The sequence below is a fragment of the Diachasma alloeum genome, unplaced genomic scaffold (genome assembly GCF_001412515.2).
Source record: "Diachasma alloeum isolate Michigan unplaced genomic scaffold, Dall2.0 Dall_scaffold_00307, whole genome shotgun sequence".
NCBI classification, from domain to species: Eukaryota; Metazoa; Arthropoda; class Insecta; order Hymenoptera; family Braconidae; genus Diachasma; species Diachasma alloeum.
Window position 1 is genome coordinate 597,192 of NW_021680446.1, and position 22,111 is coordinate 619,302.

Genomic DNA, 22,111 nt, shown 5'->3' on the forward strand with positions numbered 1-22,111 from the left:
TTTTTTTCAGATTTTCAAAGGGTCAGATTTTCCGGTTTTCCAGGGGGAAAATCGACTTTCGCCAAAATCGAATTTTTTAGCCGGGTGAACGTTGATTCCCACTATTTAAGTGACGGGCTATTCAGAACTCTCAAAAGTATATGGAAAACATCTCGATGAATTGAGGGAAAATGTCAGGCCTCGCGATTTTTCCAAAGATATCACATAAATGTCAGAAAATTTTGATCCACCAAAGGGTACGATTGATTTTGCCTTGCGCGTCAACCTCTGACATTTCATCGAGTGGATCGAAGAGAAGACTGATAATACCCCTGGATTTAACAGCGCCCTGAGCCCCTCTCTATCCCAAAACCAGGGGGCTCCTTCCTCTTTTCAACATGCCATGAATAAAAGAATAAAAAAAATTGTTATTACAGTCTGGAGGGAGTTGCACACAGGTCGTACAAGTACTCTCGGGGCTTTTAGCTAGATCGATTTCCCCTGGAACTTCGCTCTTGTGTACTCCCGCCTTTCCGTAGGGGCTGACGCAACTCATGACGTCATTACCACAGAGAGAGAAAGAGAGAGAGTGTTGTGACGTCAGTCTCCGTGGAGACTTTTAATCAATTCTCCGGAGGAAAAAATCGGTGAAGATTGGGGAAAGAGGTACTTTAAAATCCTCTTGTCTCATACGAGGAAAATATTTGCATGATGAAGGATTTTTTTGCAAATCGAAGAAATATCATTTGCAGAGACAATTTCAGCAGCGAAGTTTTTGGCGAATATCTCGGAATCTGATAGAGATAGAACAATTTTTGTCATTATCTTTTTTGTTGAGCCAATTGAGAGTTATAAAAAAGGTTTTGAGGAAAATTTTGCTATCTCTCTTAGATTCCGAGATATTAATCAAAAATTGGCCAAAAGTCAAAATCGACTTGACTTTCTCTTGCAAATCGTCACTCTCGAGATCCCAAAACAAAATTTCTCTGGAAATAATTTCCCTTGAGGGAAAGAAAAAAATTCTAAACATTCACGGACGAAAAAATTTAATAATAAAAAAAAAAATTTAATAATTTAACCTATCGAATTCGTTAGAATCTATTGAATTCTATTGAATTCCTATTGAACCGTTCTATTAGTTTTTGGCCGATTCTGTTAAAATGTTCAATAGAAAATATTCAGTAGAAAAAGTCAATAGAATTCAATTTTTCTGTATAACTTATTCTATTGAGATATTTTTTATCGAATTACCTCGGCTCAAATTTTCCAAGTTTTTTCGTTTGATTTTCTTGATGAGAAGAAATGAAAAATAGAATGAAAAAAACTTGGAAATTTTTAGTCGAGCAAATTCTATAGAAAATATCTGAAAAGAATAAGTTAAATAGAAAAATCGAATTCTGTTGACTTTTTCTATTGAATATTTTCTATTGAACATGTCAGCAGAATCAGCCAAAAACTAATAGAAAATTTAATAGAAATTCAATAGAATTTTCTGATGAATTCGATAGGTTTTTCTATCAAATTTTTTCGTGAGTGATTTTATTCCGATTATTTTCATCACTGTACCGTGGATTAGCGTCTGAAGACAGCGACGAGGTTTCAAAATAAATTTTGTTCTCGAAATAAACGAGAAAAACTCAGCTGATACATTATCTCCATCTCTTATCAGTCATATCTGAGCTGCATTAAGCATCAATAGAGGATTTCTAACACCCAAAAGAGAGCGGTGATCAAAGAAACTTGAGCGATTGAATGCATCTAAATATAAGAATAGTTTACAAATCCCAGCAGATGAGCATTGGAAACACGTGGATGACGTTTAAATATAGTACTACGCCTATCCACCTTTAAACCTGAATGTGCTTGGCCGAGTGTCAAGGACGTATTAAACGAAAAAACGTGACAGAAGCCGGTGGTATTGATATAAAATACCGCATATCTGCATATTACTTGTGCATTCTCAACTCCATATTTGTTCTCATCATTTCCGGGGCGAAAATCGATATAAAAAGTTGGATAAAAAATTTCTCGAGCCGTTTAAAGTCCATTCGGAGCCTCTCGGACAGTCAGACCGTCGTCTATCGATCTTTTTATACGAGAAAATACAATTTGCTAATGCTCAAATCACAAATTCAAAACACCGGAATACGCACCAATTGCTGATGATTTCATTGGACACTTCCTCCTGATTGTTTTTAATGACGAACACAGTGTTATGATTACATAGCTTTGCACCCACGTTTGTCGAGACACCGCGAGTCTAGTGGAGTATGTGAGTATTTCAGTGGAGGCGAGACACTGGGGAATGTATATATGCGTACGCCTCCGCATATCGTTCACCGTGTGAGGAGAAAATGTTGGTAAAGTAGATTACAATTTATTTATTGCGATTACTATTATTGTTTAATCTTATTTTTTTACAATTTATTGATTAATCCTTATTATTGCCATTTTTTGTGTTAATTTATAATGATTTGTTTACTAATTATTATAGTAGATTTGATTACTATTTATTTGTTGCTATTACTATTATTGTTTAATCTTTATTTTTTTACAATTTATTGATTAATCCTTATTATTGCCATTTTTTGTGTTAATTTATAATGATTTCTTTACTAATTATTATAGTAGATTTGACTACTATTTAGTTATTGCTATTACTATTATTGTTTAATCTTTATTTTTTTACAATTTATTGATTAATCCTTATTGTTGCCATTTTTCGTGTTAATTTATCATGATTTGTTTACTAATTATTATAGTAGATTTGATTACTATTTATTTGTTGCTATTACTATTATTGCTCATTCCTATTTCTATTTTTTTACTATTTATTAATTAATCCCTACTATTACAATTTTTGACATTTATTTATAATTATTTGATAACTAATTATTATAGTAGATTTGACTACTATTTAGTTATTGCTATTACTATTATTGTTTAATATTATTTTTTTACAATTTATTGATTAATCCTTATTGTTGCCATTTTCTGTGTCAATTTATAATTATTTGTTTACTAATTATTATAGTAGATTTGATTACTATTTATTTGTTGCTATTACTATTATTGCTCATTCCTATTTTTTTCATTTTTTTAACTATTTATTAATTAATCCCTACTATTACAATTTTTGGCATTTATTTATAATTATTTGATAACTAATTATTATAGTAGATTTGACTACTATTTAGTTATTGCTATTACTATTATTGCTCATTCCTATTTCTATTTTTTTTACTACCCAGAAAACAATTTTTGCCAGTGCCATCTAAAATTTAACAGGACATCGGCAATTTGTCGACAAATTGTCGACATACTGTTTGCTGGGTAGTTATTAATTAATCCCTACTATTACAATTTTTGGCATTTATTTATAATTATTTGATAACTAATTATTATAGTAGATTTGACTACTATTTAGTTATTGCTATTACTATTATTGCTCATTCCTATTTTTATTTTTTTTCTATTTATTAATTTGTTGTTGAAACTATTTTGTTTTATTCATGACCGTCACAAATTGGAAATTAGTTATGACCGTCATTATGCAACTATATAGATGGTTTGACAACAATTTGATTACAAATGATTTCTGACAATCACTTGTAGTTGGAAAATTTGTGCGTCACATGACCGTCATTTTTTGGTCATATGACGCGATCTAAAAAATGACGGTCATTTTGCATCTCTAGTCATAACATCACACAATTTGAAAAATCCCCGAGACGGCAACGATTATTCACCGTCGCCCGAAGATGTCGCCACCGACCGACGCCCGTTCGCGCGAGAATATCGGGGCGGGGGCAAGCGAATCCCCCCCCAAAAAGTGACGTGACTCAGTACTCCAATACACAATGCGTGTTTGACAGCCGCGGAGTTTCACGTCAAAAAAAATAAATCATCGAGTCATCACTCGACAGGTCAGGCATGCCTGACAGTGTAAATAAATAAAGTCGGCGAGTAGTTGAGAAGAAGTGACAATTGAGATTAATATGGGAGAATGGTTATACACGGGATTATTTATCTGCTTCTCGCACTGCCAGGTAAATGAAACATGGAACCAAGGATTCTCCACTTGTCTAGGCCGATCGATCCTTCGTATCTGATCTGCTTCGATATATTTTCCCTCGTTATTATTCAGAATTGATTTTCTCAAATTGCCAATTAGCTTGGAGTTGCTTTCTATCTGATTTCTTTGTCCTCGATTGAGTTTAAAAATTGTTAATGTTTTTGGAGTCGAGCTTTTTCGAGGATATTGTGGAGTCCGGATGTTAGGTAATGCTCGCTGGACAATTGCTATTTCAGGCGGAAGTCATGCAGGGTCATTTTTGATAAGCCACCAATTGTTGTGGCTGATCCATTGTTATCACTGATTTATTACTGACAGACGAATTAGAGCCGCGGTTCCACGTGACTGATGTAAATAAATATGAAGCTGAAACTACACTCAGAAAATAACGACAATGTTCTCAAACAAGTCTTGCTTGTGCCGAGAAAATAGTTTTTTGAAAATTATTAAAAAAGAATTTTTTTGTGCCAAACATGCGGAGAGTGCGCCGGAGTGAAAAATTTTTGTCGCAAAAATAGATTTAGTAGTTGAAAAAAAACTGCATTCTCTGTAGACGCAAGAAATGTCATTTCTAGCACTACTCCTTCGTTATTCGATACTCCCATACGTATTTTCCTCCCGAAAAATCTTTTTTTATGCGAAACAAGGGATTGTAGTTTTTCGTTTCGGCTGTCTAATAATCGCAGACAACAAATGAACCCTTAAATGAAACAATAATAATGATATGATAGCAATTTTGTAACTTGGGGATAAAATATTTGTTGATAAATTTTCCTCTGTATGAGATATTTTCATCCTGAAAAGGCACCGTCTGGTGTGAATTATCCGCCTCTTGAGCCAAATATTTCGTTGCTGTCGAAAGCAGAACAATTATTCATGTTTGAGACTTTCAAATTCCAACCGAACAAATTCAGTAGCGAAGCGGTAAACCGGGTTAAGTAGATTTTGACTTTTGGCCATTTTTTGACAAATATCTCGGAATCTAAGAGATATAGCAAAATTTACCTCAGGACCTTTTTTATAACCCTCAGTTGGTTTTACAAATAAGGTCGTGACAAAAATTTTTCTATCTTTTTTAGATTCCCAGATATTCGTCAAAAACTGGCAAATAGTCAAAATCGACTTAACCCGGTTTACCGCTTCGTTACTGAATTCTTTTTTGGCAATTTTCAACTAGCGATTTTGTTGGCCCAAACAAGACTTGATTGACAAGTTGTTTGTTTTTCTCTCAGTGTAGAAAGATTCGACAGTAGAAGATTTGTCTTGGGCGAAAAAATCTTTGTTAGGCGTGTAGAAATGTTTTTAAGTAATGTAGAAACTCTTTCGCACTTGAAAAACATTTGTACATGTTATTATTTGGCTCTCCTACACTTGAATGTCCCCTTCAACTTCATTAAGTAAATAATGCAACGAGATATTTATTTGCAATGCAGGATGGCAGCAGGTGGCACTCGGCCTGGAGGAAGTCAGGACTGTCGAAGTGGACATTGGACAGAATTTAACTGTGGCCTGTGCTAACGACGATGTGTCGCAGCATCCTGGCAATAGCACCAATGTCATGTGGGTCAGGGAGGGAAGGGAGGACAAGCAGTTTCAGAGAATGAAAATCGGCTCCAATAAGGCACTGCAGCTGGTCAATGTCAGTGCTGAGGATGCCGGCAATTACTTCTGCACACTGGATAACGACAGTGGGGCGAAGAAGACGAGGATCAATATACAAGTTAAAAGTAAGTATGGCTGTTAAGGGTGTTGAGACATAATTATGAAAATTTCGCCTTGAAACAGCATCAATATTTTATTCTCTGGATTTTATTCCCTAGAAACTTTCAGAATTTCTCAATCATCGATAACTTCATAAACACCAAAAATACGAAAAGTCCAAAAGTTGTTATTCATTTCATTATTTAATTTGGCTAATGAAAGTTTTTATAAGAACATAGAATATATCCGTTGTAGCCTCTTCTGGCTATTGTCAATATAGATTGACAATTGTTCCTCATTTTTTCAGCTCCACCTCCTGCCCTCCACAACGTATGGGTCAAGCCATCCACAATATTGGCGAATATTCTCTGGGAGGTGAATGGAACTGGTGGTTACCCAATTATTGACTTCACTGCCGAGTATCGTTTAAAGCCAGTCCCGGGGAGAGAGCCTGAGGACTGGAAACCGATTATTCCAACGCACATACCACCGAACTCTGTATGCACTAGCAGGACAAAACAATATTGCTCTCCAAGAGATCTCTCATCACTGAATGTTCTTCTATTTTTCCAGAGACAAATCGATGTTTACCATTTGGAGCCAAACACAACGTATTTATTTCGCGTATGGGCGACGAACAGGCTTGGTCGTGGGGAAATTGTCGAGGTCGAGGGCCACACGCACTTTTCCGACGAGGATAAAGGTAAGTGATTGGATTACCTAGCCATTTTATTTATTCTGCACCTTGGACATATTTAGAGTGAATTGAACCCTGAAAACAATATCGTTATTTGTAACCGAACATATCTGAAGGTATTATCACCAATGAATTGTTGTAAACTTGTAAATATGTAAAACATGTGGGTAATTGAATTTTTTTGCTTCCGAATGGAAGCATTGTATTCGTAAAATCTGAAATTTTCATTTTTTCGTGTCAGAATGACTAATTTTGATGTCAGGAGTTCGAATATACTGTTTTTAGATCATGTATGTATGTGAGATTTTTTTTTTCAATTTAGTTTTTCGACGATCATTCAAAAAATAATCATCGAAATTTTTAATTATGGCTTAAAATATTCGTTTGGATGTTATTTCGGTCGAGTTCGAAAATAGTGGCCACCACATTATTTCTTTTGAAATTATAGCCTTTTTAGGGCGGCCAACCTTGGGCCGACATTTGCCCAACTATGGGCCAACGTTGGCCCAACCATGGGCCGACATTTACCCAACTATGGGCCAACGTTGGCCCAACCATGGGCCGACATTGAACCGACCCCGGGCCGACATTGAACCAACCGTGGGCCGACATTTGCGCGACCCTGGGCCGACATTGGCAAGGTCAAGTCAAGCTTGAATTTCCCTACTAATCTGAAATTAATACCAAAAAACCCAATATGAAATTGATACCAAAAACCCGAATATGCACTTTTTAATTTTAATTCGATTAATCCATTCAGAAGCAAATTGCTAATTTTTTAGCAAAAAACTACTCGATTTTCTGAGAATGCTGAGAATACGCTTCACGAATGGATTGAATTCCGTTTTTATTGCATTTTTTTTTAAAAAGCCATCTTCCAAATTTTCCCATTTCCTTTTTGGAACCACAATTACTCCCTTCGGAAGCAAAAATGTAATGGAAAAATACTGGCGAATGAGGTGACTATGAATGATTCCAGAGCTTGCCAAGCATCTTTTGGCAGGAGTTGAAAATTTCGACACTCGAATCTGGGTAGCAGCTGTAGCTATTGTTATGGGAACACTAATGGTCCTCGGTTTAGGTACCTGTTATCTCCTATATCGTGAGTGGAAAGTACCCTGTAAGCATTCACTTGTTAACTGTTCAATTAAGGGCTTTTTGCTTCTACTCTGTCTCTTTTGATGCCCTTGCTTGAATTTTAAACTCATGTACATTTGCTACCTGCATGAAAGAGTCTAGTGTGATTTTAAGGGGTTACTATCATATAGGGGAGGGGATTACTGCATTCATAGACTGATGATCGAGAGATTTGTCATGGTAAATTCACCATAATTTAAGCAGGGGCATTCTCCTAGCCATTTTTAGTGTCTTATCTATGGCCCTAATCTCTAGCTTCACTTCTCGACTTGACTTTATTAACAAATCAATATACATTTTCATCACTTTATGATACTTCCCAGCTGCAAGCTAATCAACGTAGACTAATTACTAATAATAACAAATTATTTCGTTGGTTAAAAATATTCATTTTATCACCTCTTTTTATTCTCTCGCACTTGACATTATTTTTCACAATGTAATTTAAGTAAAATTGTTGTATTTGGTAAACACGTGTGAAAAAATTCAGTAGAAAATCCGGCGAATTCGCTAGAAAATTCTGTTGGAATTCTAGTGAAAAATTATATTTGTTTTTTGCGCTGATTCTATTGGATTTTAGATAAGAAGTCAATGGATTTCGAATTTCTGTTTACGATTTTCTCTTGATTTTTTTTCTGTCAGAATGCTTGGGCATCAATTTTCCAAATTTTTTCTTCGCGGATTGTGGAATGCAAAACAAAACGAAATCCAGCGGAAAAAACTTGGAAAATTTTGTGCTCAATAATTCTAATAGAAAAAATTTAAGAAAAAAATTCAAAGAGAAATTCGAAATCTATTGACTTTTTTAAAATTTAATATCCAACAGAATCAGCGGAAAAAACAAATAGAATTTTTTAATGGAATTCCAATAGAATTTTCTAGCGATTTCGCTAGGTTTTCTATTGAATTTTTTCACGCGCGAAGTAATTAATTAAATTAAGCACCAAACGATCTGCGAAATATGGGAGAATTATTTTTTTTTTCTTTTCAATTCAGTAGCGAAGTGGTAAAGCGGTTTAAGTCAATTTTGACTATTGGCCAGTTTTCAATGAATATCTCGGAATCTAAGAGAGATAGCAAAATTTTTGTTATAACCTTTTTTGTAGAGCCAAATGAGACCTACAACAAATGTTATTACGAAAATTTCGCTATCTCCCTTAGATTCGGAAATATTTCTCGAAAACTCAACTGGGAGATAAGTTGACTTGAACCGTTTTACCACTTCGCTACTGAATTTAACTAGTGTAAATTGGATAATTAACTGATTAATTGTTCTGGTATGAGAATGAGTCTAGAATAGAGAGATTTTGGTGATTTTAGAGTTGAAATGATAAAGAATTAGAGCATTGAGGCCTTAGATAAAGGATTGATAGAGGAAAATTATTGGATGATTGAAAATTTATATATTAATTGGATAATTATGGTAATTAGTTATGGGGGAGAGAGGGTAGAAGCCGATGTAATGTGGCTCATGGCCCGGGCTAATGAAAATTAATTCGCTCCGGTGGACGTTTTCAGCGCAGCTGGAGGAACAGGAAGTGATTGAACTCGTACCAAATATCATATTAAATCCTGGATTTTTTGACGAAAGAAGTGAGCGCATACCGCAGGATGAAAATTACAACACCCACACGACAACTCGATTGAATAATAACACTGTCATTCTCCCGAGACGCCTCTAGCGATCATTTGTTCGAACAAAATAGCCCGTTATTGCGGTTTAACTGGAGAATTTCCCAGTAAATAATAACGAAGTTGTAGTGTTTTTGACCCGTGGGCCCTCGGGGGGAGGGGCAATTTTTTAATGCATTGTTGAGTTTTTTTTAACAATGAAAGTGTTCAAAAAGTTTGGGAAAAAAGACTTTTTGCTAATTCACGCCGATTTTTTCATTTTAATAAGAAAAAAAAACACGTTGATGAACGGTCGCTTGGGGCAGGGAGGATCGACCAGTTGTTGATTGTCGACTGCATTTTTTAATTGATAAATACGTTTATGGTAATTGTAAAAATTCCGTGGTGAAAGAAATGGAATTTTTGGGGGGGAAAATTCATCGAGAAAGACTGCAGCGTCTGACGATGGTCTCGAGATTTTTTTTTTCCAAGGGTTTCGGGGAGACCATCTGAGGACGAGATTTATCTGATCTATTGTTGATCGATTATCGATTGTACTCAATTTTTCGCATGACACTGTCTCAATTTTTCGGTTCGATTGAATTAAGTCAAATGCTGGGGATGGGGTTATCGAGTATGCGCTTTTGCTCTCGTCATTGGGCAGGAATTAATCTTCGGGGAAATGTCTTAGGACATTTGACGAAACACTTGGGGATACAGAGGGATCGCTCGTTTCTCTGTGTTTGCGAGTGTTTATTCATTAAAGTAGCTCTACCCTTGCGGTAAATTCAACGATTATTGAAAACTGCACAAAAATGCAGAAAACTCGATTAGATTCAGAATTCCAATTTTTTTCTGAATTGAATTATCGTTTTGGTTTTTCAAAGAAGAAATGTTTAAAAATGAGGATTTAACCCAGTGTCTTGTGTGAAAATCAACATTTCCATTGTAATCAAAGATTAAAATCTGAATTTTTTTTTCATTAGATGTGGAAAAATCAAGAACTTTTTTGACACCTCATAAAAAATAATCCACCGTTTTGCGAACAAGTTTTATTGATTTATAAGAGGGAAATGTTTGAAAAAATATCAATATTTTGGGAAATTTAATTTAGATAATACTGACTGGGTATGAATTTTTTCAAATTTTTTCCATGCAATTTAGTTGAAAAATTTGAGAACTAAAAATATCCAAAAGTACAGCGTAACCCGGACGAAGGGTAGAGCTTCTTTAATTCATTTACGAAATTGTGAAAATTTCGCATTGAAACAGCATCAATAGTTTTGTTGCCTCGATTTTTCTTATCGTCAAGATTTTTCTCTTGATATTTACCGAATTTCTCAATCATGAGGTACTTCATAAGTACCAAAAATGCATTCAACATTTTCATTAATCTCCAGCGAATGGAATTTCAACGATAAAAATCTACAACAAGAAAAATCGACTAGTTAGTCTTGAGTATTAACGAAATAATGAGAATAAATTGCTTCTCGAAACAGAGTAGAATAATTCTACACACTTCCATGCTTGTTATCAGTTTAAGAAATAAGAGAGATTGCCATTAAAACGCTTTTAACGCAGCCTTAAAGGAGCACTAAAAGCTAATAATCGAATGCCTGCACAATTTCACGTTATTAACGAGTTGATATTCAATAATAATTAAGTAAACTGCATTTTGCTTGATGAGCGTGAAGTGTATTCACTGTATTCAGAGCATTTGTGCGAAACGAAGGTATTTTTTATGGAATTTGACTCTGGGTGGGGCATATCAGAATGGCTCAGTTCGAAAACATTTCAATCACAGTAAAAAAGTAAGAGAACATTTTAAAATAATTATTAACGTGAGTGGGGACGTCTGGAGATGTGCAGGGTTCGAAGACAATTTAAGAACGATAAATGAGTGAATTTATTTGCATTTTTCTAGCTCTCAAAAGCCATTCCTAGGGTTTTGTTACGTTTCTTTTACCTTTATTTTCTTTTTTCATTGAAATTTTATTTGAAAAACTCCAAAGACTAGTTTTATTTCGGTATCTAATAGCTTTATGTAACTGAATAAACTGATGAATCAATTTTTACATGGTTGTAACGAAAAATTGGTTGTTTTAGAAGCTTAAGAAATAGGTGAGGAAATTATTGAGAGGGAAATAAGCTTCGTACTGTGCACTCTGTGTTGTGAATGGTATTTAACACTCTGCTAATTCGTTAAAGTAAGAATTTGAGGTGCATTGGATGATTAATAAGTCATTGATGATAATAACAACATAAATTACTCTATATTTATATAGCCGAAGGGACATCGTAATATTTTAGAGATAAGGAAAATGGACAATTTTTTATATACGAGATTCATGGAAATAACAAATTATATAACGCTGGTGCAATATTTATCTACATTTATTATGAAATTTCGGGTGTATTAGGTGTATTTGGAGGGGAATTTAGTGTTCGTGCTTGTAGTCATGGCTTTGGGAGGACAATAATGGCCATTGTCCACTGTGGAGGATGTTGTTGTTCGGTTTGTGGAGTATTCAATGTTCTCATTTTTGTTTTTTTGTTTTTTTTTTTGGGGGGGGGGGATTTGTTTGGAGTGTTTTTAGTGTTATTATATATAATGTGATGTGAAGATGAATAGAAACTTCAGGAGAAGGATTTTTAGGGGATGGAGGCGAAAAATTTTTTGTTTAAATTTTTTTTTTCATCTCCTAATCAATTTTTTTCGAATGTTACAATTAAAATATTTTGTTCATTTCAGAAAATTTTCATCCATCTCATTTCTCTTGTTATCAGGATTATTGTTTGATAAAAAAAAATTGAAATTATGGATTATTCGTTCCAAAATTAGAATTTGCGAAAAAAAAAATTCCATCTGAAGTTTTTATTCATTTCCTTCTGATGAATTGAAACGAGAAAAATGTCAATAACAAGGAAAATCGACAAATTACTCGGGACTTTGAGAATAGAAAAAAAGTATGAATAATGCATAGGATTTTGTTTATGCCTCGGCATAAATTTTAAAGTTGATCTGATGTGTTGAATCGATTAGGAAAATTTCTTTGATTGTTTGTTTAGCATAGCCTTCGGCGTTAGCTTTAGTTGATGTATTACTGATTCCATTCCAAAATTTTATTAGTGAGAGAGTAATAACCATGTATGTACCTGGGGTTCGACCAATTTATTTAGTTGAATAATATTTAATTTTTTTAATTATTAATCCATTAATTTTTCTAGGGATCAGGTGACATTTTTCGAGTATCATTTGATGTTTTGGTAGCTACAAACAATTTTATATTTGATTTTTCATGTGAATAAATCGTAGGGACATATCAGGAGTCGCTGAGAAAATCCACAAATTAGGAAACAGAGAAAAAAATAAATGTCATGTGTCGTAAGACGAATAAGCCCAGAGCAATAGCCAGGTTGTGACATTACAACGCAGATTAACGAGGAAAAATCACTGAATAATTGAGGGGTTGATTAATGGAAAAATCAATTGAATCCCTGAGTTGTTTATTCGATAATGTGAGTGTGATTAATTCGTAAGCCATAGTAGGCTTACACTGTATTAATGTAACGTTGTATACAGCCAGTGTATTTTTAATGATATTAAAGAAATGGTAATAATCGAAATTGAGAATAGGCAGTTTTATTCATAAAAAAAGAAAAATTGATGTTTTAAGGATGTTTATCCAAAATCGCAAGTACTTAAAAAAATTGATTTTTTTTAACTGAGAGGTGAAGATATTCCCTTCACTTCGATACAAATTTCATTTTGCCCGGGCACCCCAGATTTTTCTCTGGCCATTGGATTCAGTATGATTTTACACATTATCTTCTATTTTTATTTCTATTTTTACTCTTCTAGTGGGTGAATTATCAATTTGAACATTAATTTCATAAGAGCCCGTGTATAAGGAAAAATTAGTTTCATGTTCTGCCGTCATCCGAAAAAATAACAGAACTTTCCTTGACCATGAAAAAAAAACACATTTATTGACAATGGCAAACATCCTTAATCTCTAATAATTCGAGACTAATATAGAGTGAAATTCCGAATTTGTGAATTTTCAATTTTGAAGATATTATTTCGAGTCGTTGGATCAGCATATATTGACGATCGAAGAAATTTTTCTCATAAAAATTATTGGTTTTCAGTGGAAGGGTGAACGACAGTTTTCATTTTCAAGGTTTTTTCAATCGTCAAATGAGCTTTAGTTTCCCCAAATGGTACAACTGGATCAGGAGATATCGATGATTTACTTCAGCTCGTTTCGAGAACCGTTTGAGCAATGCTCTGACACAATTCCTGAATCTTGTTGCTGGGAGTGAATTCAGCAGCTAAAATTCCATTGGCAAGTGCCACAGTCTCCCTGACACTCCTCGCATTGATCCATACTCTTCCATTCATCCCGACAGCCAGCTCACAGGGCTGTTCCTTTCCAAAGGCTGTGAAAAAGGGGCTGTCCTCGTGGAGAAGCTTCCTCACTAGATTCAGGGAGCAATTGAAGAGCAATCCCTTGGGCCCAAGCACACCCAACTTTCCTTTTTTACCGTGAGAGTCAACACACACGAGCTCTGACTCCATATCCTTACTAGCGATCAGCAGTTTTGCAAATACGACATCTCCAATTTGTACGTCTGGACGATTTCGCTTGCTTGCACCCTCGAATGCTAGGTAGGGGAGGGAGGCTTGCTCAGACGCACCAATGTCTACTTTGAATATGTCTCCGGCTTTTTGGGTCACAATCCCAACAACATTTTCACCTCTGCTTGGAATATATCTGAAAAAAGGAGAGACTTTTCATTTCCTAAATTCTCTCATTTCTTATTTTCGGTAAAACAACATTTTCTGGTTGTTCATTCGGTCATTTTGGCTCAAAATATCACTGTTCTCATATCTTCTTCGAATATATATTTTAAATAGTAGATTAGGCCGCGCGTATTCTCTACCTTACGTGCCTCAGGAATTGGCAGAACCGAGAGACAGGTGTTTTCGATGGATTTCCAGTAATATTAAAAGTTAATAGGGGACGGTGGGGCAAAATGAAACACGGGGCAAAATAAAACAGCAAGAAAATCTTGTGATCTAAGGGAGATAGGACGATTTTCATGAAAACCTTTTTTGTAGAGAATTTTACAAGCTACAAAAAAGGTCCTCTTCAAAAATGTCCTATCTCCTTTAGATGACGAGATTTTTCCACTGTTTCATTTTGCCCCGTGTTTCATTTTGCCCCATGCTCCCCTATGATTGTGTAGAGATTATGTTGGAGTCCATTAGGTTCTTCCAAAGTATATTCACTCCATAAGAATCATTGGTATTTGGATTATCCACGTTCACACACGAATCGAAAAAATACAATTTCGTATATTGCAATTTTATTCTTTTTTCAATTATTTTTACCATTTAGTTTAGTATGTATATATTATATTATATCATATATAATATTTATGCTATATATATTATAGTATTTATATTTTATTTAGTTTAATTTCATTTCATAAATAATCTATTTTATGTTATTTATCATATCAAAATTGAAAAAAACAGTTTTAAAACATCATAATATAATATATTATATGATAGTATAATATAATGCTAAAGAAAGACCACTTAGGCGGAATGGATTTTTTAATAAAGGGATAATTTTGCAGATGAAAAATGAAGAATATTTCATTTTCTCAATTTAAAAAAAATTTTTTTTCCTTTATATTTGCAAATAAATTTTTTGTAAACAATTTCAGACTTCAGATTTACTCCAGACCAAAAAAAATATTTCTTACAAAAGTTCTCTTCAACTGAAGAATTCATGAAATGAAGAAAGTCAACTCAACTTGACAACAACATTTCCTTTTAAAATTGTATATTTTTTACAAAACTAATGAAAAAATACTGTACCTTCTTTGATAGCTGTCGACATAGTAAATCGAGGGTGCTCTTTTTTTAAGAATCCCGGCTTTGCAGGCGTAAATAGTCTCTCCTTCTCTTCTCAACCCAGGCCCAATGACTATTTTCTGTTTAGGATTATCAGTTGTTATTTTTATGACATCACCTGGCATTGCCACCTCTTCTGGGCTCACTTCCATCATCGTGTGTTACTCTCATCAATGAAAAACAATTTCTAATAATTGTAAACAATGGGTGACACTCAAGGTGAGGATCGACAATCAGAGGTTAAGGCACGAGAACACGTTTTGTTGAATGTTGAACTACTGCAACAGCTTTACCAACAATCGATATTTCCCCCCTCCCTCAACAACAATTTAATTAAGGAAAATTAATTATAATCAACTCTATTTCCCGTTCGTTTCTGCTCCATTTGAGGACAAAATATTTTTTTAGTTGAAGAACATTGTCTCAATTTTTCACTGTAATTATTAATCAGATGAAAATAATAATTTTCCTCTCCCCCTCAGTAATCAATTAAAATTGATGAAAGGCAAAAAAATTCGTACAATATTCTATTAGTGTTTATTAACGATTAATCAGATGAAAAAATAATTCTTATCGAATATTTAGAGTTGAGTATGCTTATGTGAGCTTAAAAGGTACGGAAGGCAGCCTGAATGTTCTCATCCTGTCCAATCATGATGTTCACGAGTATCAGGTAGTCCTGGTACGCCTCGGGATCTAGAATTAAACAAATTATTTAATTTAAGGATGTTTAGCCATTGTCGGTAAATATGTTTTTTGCTCATGGTCAGGGAAAATTCTGTTATTTTTTCGGCTGACAACAGAACATATAAAACTAACTTTGCTAACGTTAAAAAATTAATCGCAATAGTCTCGGCAGAAATGAGTAAACTAATTTTTCCTTGTACACGGGCTCTTATGAAATTAATTTTCAAATTCAGTAGCGAAGCGGTAAACCGGGTTAAGTCGATTTTTACTATTGGCTAGTTTTTGACGAATATCTCGGAATCTAAAAGAGATAGAAAGATTTTTGTCATGACCTTTTTTGTAGAGCCAATAGAGCGTTATAAAAAAAGTCATGAGAAAAATTTTGCTATCTCTCTTAGATTCCGAGATATTCAGCAAAAACTGGCTAATAGTCAAAATCGACTTATCTCGGTTTACCGCTTCACCTATTAGAAGACTAAAAATAGAAATAAAAATAGAAGGTAATGTCTTCATCTCTCAATTTAAAACAATAAATTTTTTTAAGTACCTGCGATCAGTAATTTATTGAAATATTCTTAAATTTGTTTTAATTTTTATCTATCTCGAAAATTATTGATTTTAGGAGGAAATGTCATGAGATATTTTTTGCAGAGAACTTCATCAGCTGCAAAAAATATTTTGTAACATTTTCCATCGAGATAATTGGGAGATAATCTCTTACCAAACTTCTCAAGTTCGATTGGTGTGCGGTAGACATAGCCATCAGCACTGATCGTCGACTTTGATTTAACAATCCCAAAGACCTCCATCCCACCTTCAGGGAGCCCAGTGAAGGGTTCAGGGAGGGATACATTGACTTTAATGTTGTCTGGGGTCAGCAGTTCAACATTCGTCTGGTTTGAGCTCACCTGGAAATATTAAAACCGTTGGTCGTAAGTTCGCAGGGACAGGTAAAGGAATCCATGTCTTTTTCATTATCAATATCTCATGATTGAATGATGCGATTGGGATGAATCAGGTCTCATTTTAACCCCTGATAAAATGGCTTTCGAAATAAATAAAAAAAATTGATTTTCACTCAGCCAATCTCGAGTTATTGACGATTAAAAAAGAATCATTTTTAATTCATTTGGAATTATTCATTCGCCTTGATAATTAATTGATAATTAATCATTACCGCTTTGATCATCCCGAAGAGGGTGACCCTGTTGCCAATCTCCTTCCCCAGGTGTGCACCTATCACTCTAGGCCTTCCCATCGTTATTCAGTTCTGATTATTTATAATTATCGATTAGATCAACTAGTCTGTTTTTCTTGCCCTGTCGGTGATACTTGTATTCAACTGTTAAAAAACTATGCAAAAGGGAACAAAGGAGAATCACCGTCGGCGTCTGACGGTCACAAATATTTTTGAGGTTATGGAGTAGGTGAAAATGGCGCGAACATTTTTTTTTAGCTCAAGGACACGTCATCTTCCAGTATTTTCGGGCTTTTCAGTTGAAAAATAATTGGGGATTCCTCTGTCATTTATTGAATTACTCATTTATTAATTATTTCAATTAAAAATTTAATTAATTAATTTTATTATCAATTAATTAATGAAATTATTAATTCAATTTTTAATTGGAATAATTAATAAATGGACGAATTACATCTAATAAATTGAATTAAACACAAGCAAAAAATAATAGATAATATTCACTTATTTCAAACAATCAATTTGTCATTGAAATTTTTATTCTAAAAAAAATAGTTTATTTACATCACTCACTTCTAATTAACAATAAAAATATTTGTTCACAGTTAATTGCTTAATGAAAAAGGAGAATGTTGTTTAAAAATCAATCACTAAATTGAGAGACTGGAATGCTCAATGATATCCTGAACGAGGAGTCGACATTAATTAGAATATTTTTCATTCATAAAATTCATTTCATCTTCTCCTCGGACTTGTCCGCAGGTCTCGATGGGAATATCGCGAATAGGGAGAGTTGGACGATGTAAAGGCCCAGTCCCACGACATTTTGTACCTAAAATTAAAATTCCCCATGAGTCCCACGAGTTTGGGAAATTGTTGGGACGATGTCTTCATTAATTTCGCGATACTCACGACGATAAATGAATTGTCGATTATTATTCCGTACAACAGCCATAGAGAAGACACCAGAGTGCCCATTGCTATCAGGGGGAATGGTAGGATCTCCGTGCTTTTGGTTCTTATCACCTCTCCCTGAAAAAAAAATCCAAATAATTTTTATTTAAGGTTTGAGGCCCCGGTGTACTATCTTTCGAACGTTATCTCGATGTTTTTTTTCATCTTTCGTCATCTGAAATTGTCAATTAAGTCCTGCATCATGCACAAGTTTTGCAAAATTATGAATGAATAATTTAAAAAAAGTAGAAGAAATTCTTAATTTTTTCAAAGAGCATTTTTCATTTATATTCAGAATAAGTTGAATAACAAGAAAGTGAAAAATGCATCTTTTGTATTCTAAATCCCAATTGAAAACTCTCGTTGACAAAGTACAGAATTCTTTTATTTTTTTTATCATTCTATCATAATTTTTGGGAATTTCTACATGATGTACCACTCAATTGACAATTTTGGATTACGAAAGACAAAAAAAATCCAGATAACATTCGGAAGATAGCACACCTGGGCCTTCATTTTTTAGCACTTCAAAAATCGCATTCCAATAGCCCACGACTGTTAAAACTCACAGTAGTCTCCCCTTAATATCAGTTTTTCTATCCTTGGATAACTCACAATATTGATGACTCTTGCATCCTTCATTTTTTAAAAATTATTGTTTATTATTGCTTGAAAAAACTCACGAGATTGGCCAGTGGTGCTGCGATCAACATAAAGAGTAAAAGAGTCGTTAAAATGCCCCATCTGAACTCGAGAGTCACTGGATTCTCAATTTGTGCGTATGCCAGGAAGATCCCGACGATTCCGAGGGTCTTTACTATCGTCATCACAAGTTCGTTCTAGAGATATTGAAAAATCACAGATATTACTGATGATTAATCGCCATTAATTGTCATTTTATCTCAAGAACGAGTGGTTTCAGGCGAACACATCGCCTGATTTTTTTTCCGAGAGAATTAAATTTCCTACAAAATATCTTTTCTTCATATTTTTCGCTGGAGAAATTAATTAATTATATAATTCAACATTTATGACGTCAAAAAATAAAAAATGTAATTATCCCGTAAACTATCGGTTACACCCCCTCAATTCCGAGATAATTAAAAACTTGATAGTTGAAATGAAAATTGAACAGGCAATTGGAGATACAAAGACAAAAAACTGATTACCACGAGTGAAAATTCTAGGAATTTTCCCCCCGGACAAAATCTCCCCCCAAGAATCTCCGAAAACTTATTCGCACAATCACAACAATATTATCGATCATACAGTTAAAAAAGAAAAAAAAACAAATCCAAAAATTTTCAACTCACTCGTCTTGACTCCACGGAAGTCATTGAAAAACACGAAAACATATTTCTCGAAAGGCTCAAATAATAACGAAAAAAGCAAAAAATAAAACTGCTTCAATCGCAACATTCGCAAAACATCAATCAACATCGCTTGACTCAAGCGAATTCACCCAATCGTCTTAAAAAAACAAAATGAAAAAAAAATCAAGGAGTAAAAAACAAATCAATCAAAAAATACAACTCAAAGTATTTCCACGGATTCGTCCTAAAAATCAAAATATCTCGGAGCAATTCTCAATTAAAATAGAAAAGGAAAAGAAACAGGAATATTAATTTTAAAAATAAATCTTTGTAAACCCTTTTTTATATCGAATTTGATGACTCCCCTCTTCAGGGAGATTTTCACGGACGAAAAAATTTAATAGAAAAACCTATAGAATTCGTTAGAAAATTCTATTGAATTTCTATTGAACTGTTGAATAGAAAATATTCAGTAGAAAAAGTCAGTAGAATTCAATTTTTCTATATAACATATTCTATTGAGATATTTTCTATAGAATTCCCTCGGTTCAAATTTTCCCAGTTTTTTCGTTTGATTTTCTTGATGAGAAGAAAAGAAAAATGGAATGAAAAAAACTTGGAAAATTTGAGTCGAGCAAATTCTACAGAAAATATATGAAAAGAATAAGTTATATAGAAAAATCTAATTCTGTTGACTTTTTCCATTGAACATGTCAATAGAATCAGCCAAAAACTAATAGAAAGTTTAATAGAAATTCAATAGAATTTTCTAACGAATTCGATGGGATTTTCCATTAAATTTTTTCGTGCTTCTTTTCGCGATTTCGTCCGGGAAATTTAAAAGAAGGTGAATTTCGTCCGGGGAGAAGCTTCCGACAGCCACGAGTGAATAAATACCCCACCTTTTTCGGTGAATAAACATAAAACACTAGGACATATAATAAACTAGTGGTCAAGCCAAAGACATTGACGCTGATCATGGCAGGATCATTGACGATGAAGGCGTACTGGAGCATCAGCAATCCCCTGAAAGAAAAATCATACTCTCAAAAGATAATAACACCCGATGATAATAACAACTCCCAATCCCTCCATTATCTCCTCGACAATACGACTGAATTTCAGTGACGTTTCGGTATCTCCCACTCTCGACTGCTTCGCGAACAAAAATTCTAATTGAACGAAATGAAATTCAGTAGCGAAGTGGTACAAGTCGATCTTGACTATTGGCAAGTTTTCGATAAATATCTCGGAACCTACGGGAAATAGCGAAATTGTTGTCATTTCCTTTTTTGTAGCTCTCAATTTGCTCTACAAAAAAGGTCATGACAAAAATTTTTCTATTTCTCTTAGATTTTGAGATATTCATTGAAAACTGCGCATCAGTCAAAATCGACTTATACCGGTTTACTACTTTACTGCTGAATTCAATCACATTAGACCCCTTCCCCTGCCTTCCGATCCCTTCTGATACTCACATTCCAACTCCTCCGATGAACGGCATTGGATCGAATCCATCGGCGGTGCCCTTGCGATAAATATCCCGGCAGATCAATCTAAAGTAGATTAATCGTGAAATTAAATTCACACGATGACGTAAAAAATCGGTAATAGTGGAAATTATTACCGCTATATTTGTCTGATTTTACAATGCCAATGCCATGACGATGACTGTGTGCGGAGTGACAACAGATATGAGTGTTAAAATGAAAATAATCAGACGAATCTATTTCGAAATTGTAAGTAATGACAGGGGGAAGCCAATCTACTAAATTGGCCAATCGTGCATCAGGGGATGGGTTTAGGAGAAAACATTACAATAGCTTTTTTGTGGGGAATTTCATCAGCTACAAAAAAGGTCTCATGATGTTTTCCCCTAAACCCACTCCCTCCAGCGATAATCGCCAAATTCCCAAAGCCCCTCCACTCCCACAAGTATTTCAGCCCATAAAATGAAGCTATAGGTAAATATTCAAAAATTTCGGTAAATATGCCCATAATCTCAAGCACTTACGTTCCAGATAACATTTGCGCCATCGTGCATATCGCCGCTGAGTTCCCCACGAGTTCCTTATAATCTTCCAAACCCATTGTAATTTAGTCTTCTTAAAAAAAAAATCAATCGAACTAATGAGACACGACAAGTGTCAGGAACTCCCCCCGTATGTTCCGTCGGATCCTCGCGCCTTCAGCACAACTGAACCACTCTTGAAAATTGAACGCGTGCCGTAACGATATTCGCGACATTGATAACGACGCATAACAATCAGAAGAAAAAACTCAGATAATAATAATAATCGGAGTGCTATCGGCGCAGAAAAATGATGCTGATATCGCATTTTATCATCGGTCGGTAAAGGAATTGTTTATCAACGACGTCAAGGACATTTGAACCTTACCTGTCTCTCCCGTTTGACCTTGAGAGCGGTTGAGCCTTTTTTTAAACTAGATCTGTGCGCGCGCTTTCGCGCGCTTATCTTTTTGTTGTGAACATGAAGAAATCGAATTTATTAAACTTCATGTACTCATAGATGTTTTATAAATATTGATAATGACTTGAAGAGAATTAAGGGTGCCAAGTGGATTTGGCGATGACCTTGAAAATTGACATTCACCAACAAAGTTATAATTTTTTTAATTGATAGTATTAGACAGATGGTGAACATCGGTGACAATTTTAAAATTTTAGAACTTATGGATATCGAGAAATTAAATAAACAAAATCAGTCTTTTACATGGCCTCTTATGGAGTTTCGATTAAATTGAACGTTTCAACCCCCTAGGAACTCAAGAAAAATTTGAAAAAATTTGAAGATATGGGGAATGATGT

At 34.3% G+C, this 22,111-nt stretch overlaps 5 protein-coding genes across 10 annotated transcripts in view; 1 reads left to right on the forward strand and 4 right to left on the reverse strand.

Moving 5' to 3' along the window:
• LOC107039757 (protein retinal degeneration B) overlaps positions 1–2,242 on the reverse strand; it is a 19,554-nt gene extending 17,312 nt beyond the window's left edge. For all 4 annotated transcript variants that reach the window (XR_001460975.1, XR_001460974.1, XM_015259524.1 and 1 more), the window contains exon 1: positions 2,133–2,242. The gene's annotated coding sequence lies outside the window, so the exon portion shown is untranslated. The remainder of the gene's footprint in view (positions 1–2,132) is intronic.
• Positions 2,243–3,828: 1,586 nt separating this feature from the next.
• Positions 3,829–10,025, forward strand: LOC107039759 (Down syndrome cell adhesion molecule homolog). 3 transcript variants are annotated; one of them, XM_015259527.1, is made up of 6 exons: positions 3,829–4,028; positions 5,488–5,781; positions 6,063–6,253; positions 6,329–6,458; positions 7,432–7,572; positions 9,108–10,025. In XM_015259527.1, the coding sequence occupies exons 1-6, from the start codon at positions 3,986–3,988 to the stop codon at positions 9,269–9,271; spliced, it is 963 nt and encodes a 320-aa protein (XP_015115013.1). In that variant the 5' UTR covers positions 3,829–3,985; the 3' UTR covers positions 9,272–10,025. The 3 variants fall into 3 exon arrangements, with proteins under 3 accessions (XP_015115013.1, XP_015115014.1, XP_015115015.1); XM_015259528.1 differs by having other exon boundaries at positions 9,113–9,224; XM_015259529.1 differs by having other exon boundaries at positions 7,432–7,554; positions 9,113–9,224.
• A 3,094-nt stretch (positions 10,026–13,119) lies between these two features.
• Positions 13,120–15,397, reverse strand: LOC107039760 (exosome complex component RRP40). Its single transcript, XM_015259531.2, has 2 exons — positions 15,094–15,397; positions 13,120–13,978 (listed from the first exon to the last, which is right to left on the reverse strand). The coding sequence occupies exons 1-2, from the start codon at positions 15,282–15,284 to the stop codon at positions 13,459–13,461; spliced, it is 711 nt and encodes a 236-aa protein (XP_015115017.1). The 5' UTR covers positions 15,285–15,397; the 3' UTR covers positions 13,120–13,458.
• Positions 15,398–15,643: 246 nt separating this feature from the next.
• On the reverse strand, positions 15,644–17,226 carry LOC107039741. Its single transcript, XM_015259504.1, has 3 exons — positions 16,994–17,226; positions 16,538–16,724; positions 15,644–15,825 (listed from the first exon to the last, which is right to left on the reverse strand). The coding sequence occupies exons 1-3, from the start codon at positions 17,072–17,074 to the stop codon at positions 15,737–15,739; spliced, it is 357 nt and encodes a 118-aa protein (XP_015114990.1). The 5' UTR covers positions 17,075–17,226; the 3' UTR covers positions 15,644–15,736.
• Positions 17,227–17,554: 328 nt separating this feature from the next.
• LOC107039731 (sugar transporter SWEET1) lies at positions 17,555–21,546 on the reverse strand. The gene is made up of 6 exons (XM_015259495.2): positions 21,296–21,546; positions 20,760–20,837; positions 20,184–20,307; positions 18,652–18,807; positions 17,927–18,046; positions 17,555–17,846 (listed from the first exon to the last, which is right to left on the reverse strand). The coding sequence occupies exons 1-6, from the start codon at positions 21,370–21,372 to the stop codon at positions 17,745–17,747; spliced, it is 657 nt and encodes a 218-aa protein (XP_015114981.1). The 5' UTR covers positions 21,373–21,546; the 3' UTR covers positions 17,555–17,744.
• Between the last annotated feature and the right edge of the window lie 565 nt (positions 21,547–22,111).

Coding starts and splice junctions, on each gene's coding strand:
- LOC107039759 (XM_015259527.1), top strand. CDS start 3,986: ATGGTTATACACGGGATTATTTATCTGCTTCTCGCACTGCCAG. Junction 5,782..6,062: donor GATCAATATACAAGTTAAAA/GTAAGTATGGCT, acceptor TCATTTTTTCAG/CTCCACCTCCTGCCCTCCAC. Junction 7,573..9,107: donor TCGTGAGTGGAAAGTACCCT/GTAAGCATTCAC, acceptor GGACGTTTTCAG/CGCAGCTGGAGGAACAGGAA.
- LOC107039760 (XM_015259531.2), bottom strand. CDS start 15,284: ATGATGGAAGTGAGCCCAGAAGAGGTGGCAATGCCAGGTGATGTCATA. Junction 13,979..15,093: donor GTCGACAGCTATCAAAGAAG/GTACAGTATTTT, acceptor TCCTTTTTTCAG/ATATATTCCAAGCAGAGGTG.
- LOC107039741 (XM_015259504.1), bottom strand. CDS start 17,074: ATGGGAAGGCCTAGAGTGATAGGTGCACACCTGGGGAAGGAGATTGGC. Junction 16,725..16,993: donor TCTTCGGGATGATCAAAGCG/GTAATGATTAAT, acceptor TAATATTTCCAG/GTGAGCTCAAACCAGACGAA. Junction 15,826..16,537: donor AATCGAACTTGAGAAGTTTG/GTAAGAGATTAT, acceptor GTTTAATTCTAG/ATCCCGAGGCGTACCAGGAC.
- LOC107039731 (XM_015259495.2), bottom strand. CDS start 21,372: ATGGGTTTGGAAGATTATAAGGAACTCGTGGGGAACTCAGCGGCGATA. Junction 20,838..21,295: donor GCGCAAATGTTATCTGGAAC/GTAAGTGCTTGA, acceptor AATCTACTTTAG/ATTGATCTGCCGGGATATTT. Junction 20,308..20,759: donor TTCATCGGAGGAGTTGGAAT/GTGAGTATCAGA, acceptor TTTTTCTTTCAG/GGGATTGCTGATGCTCCAGT.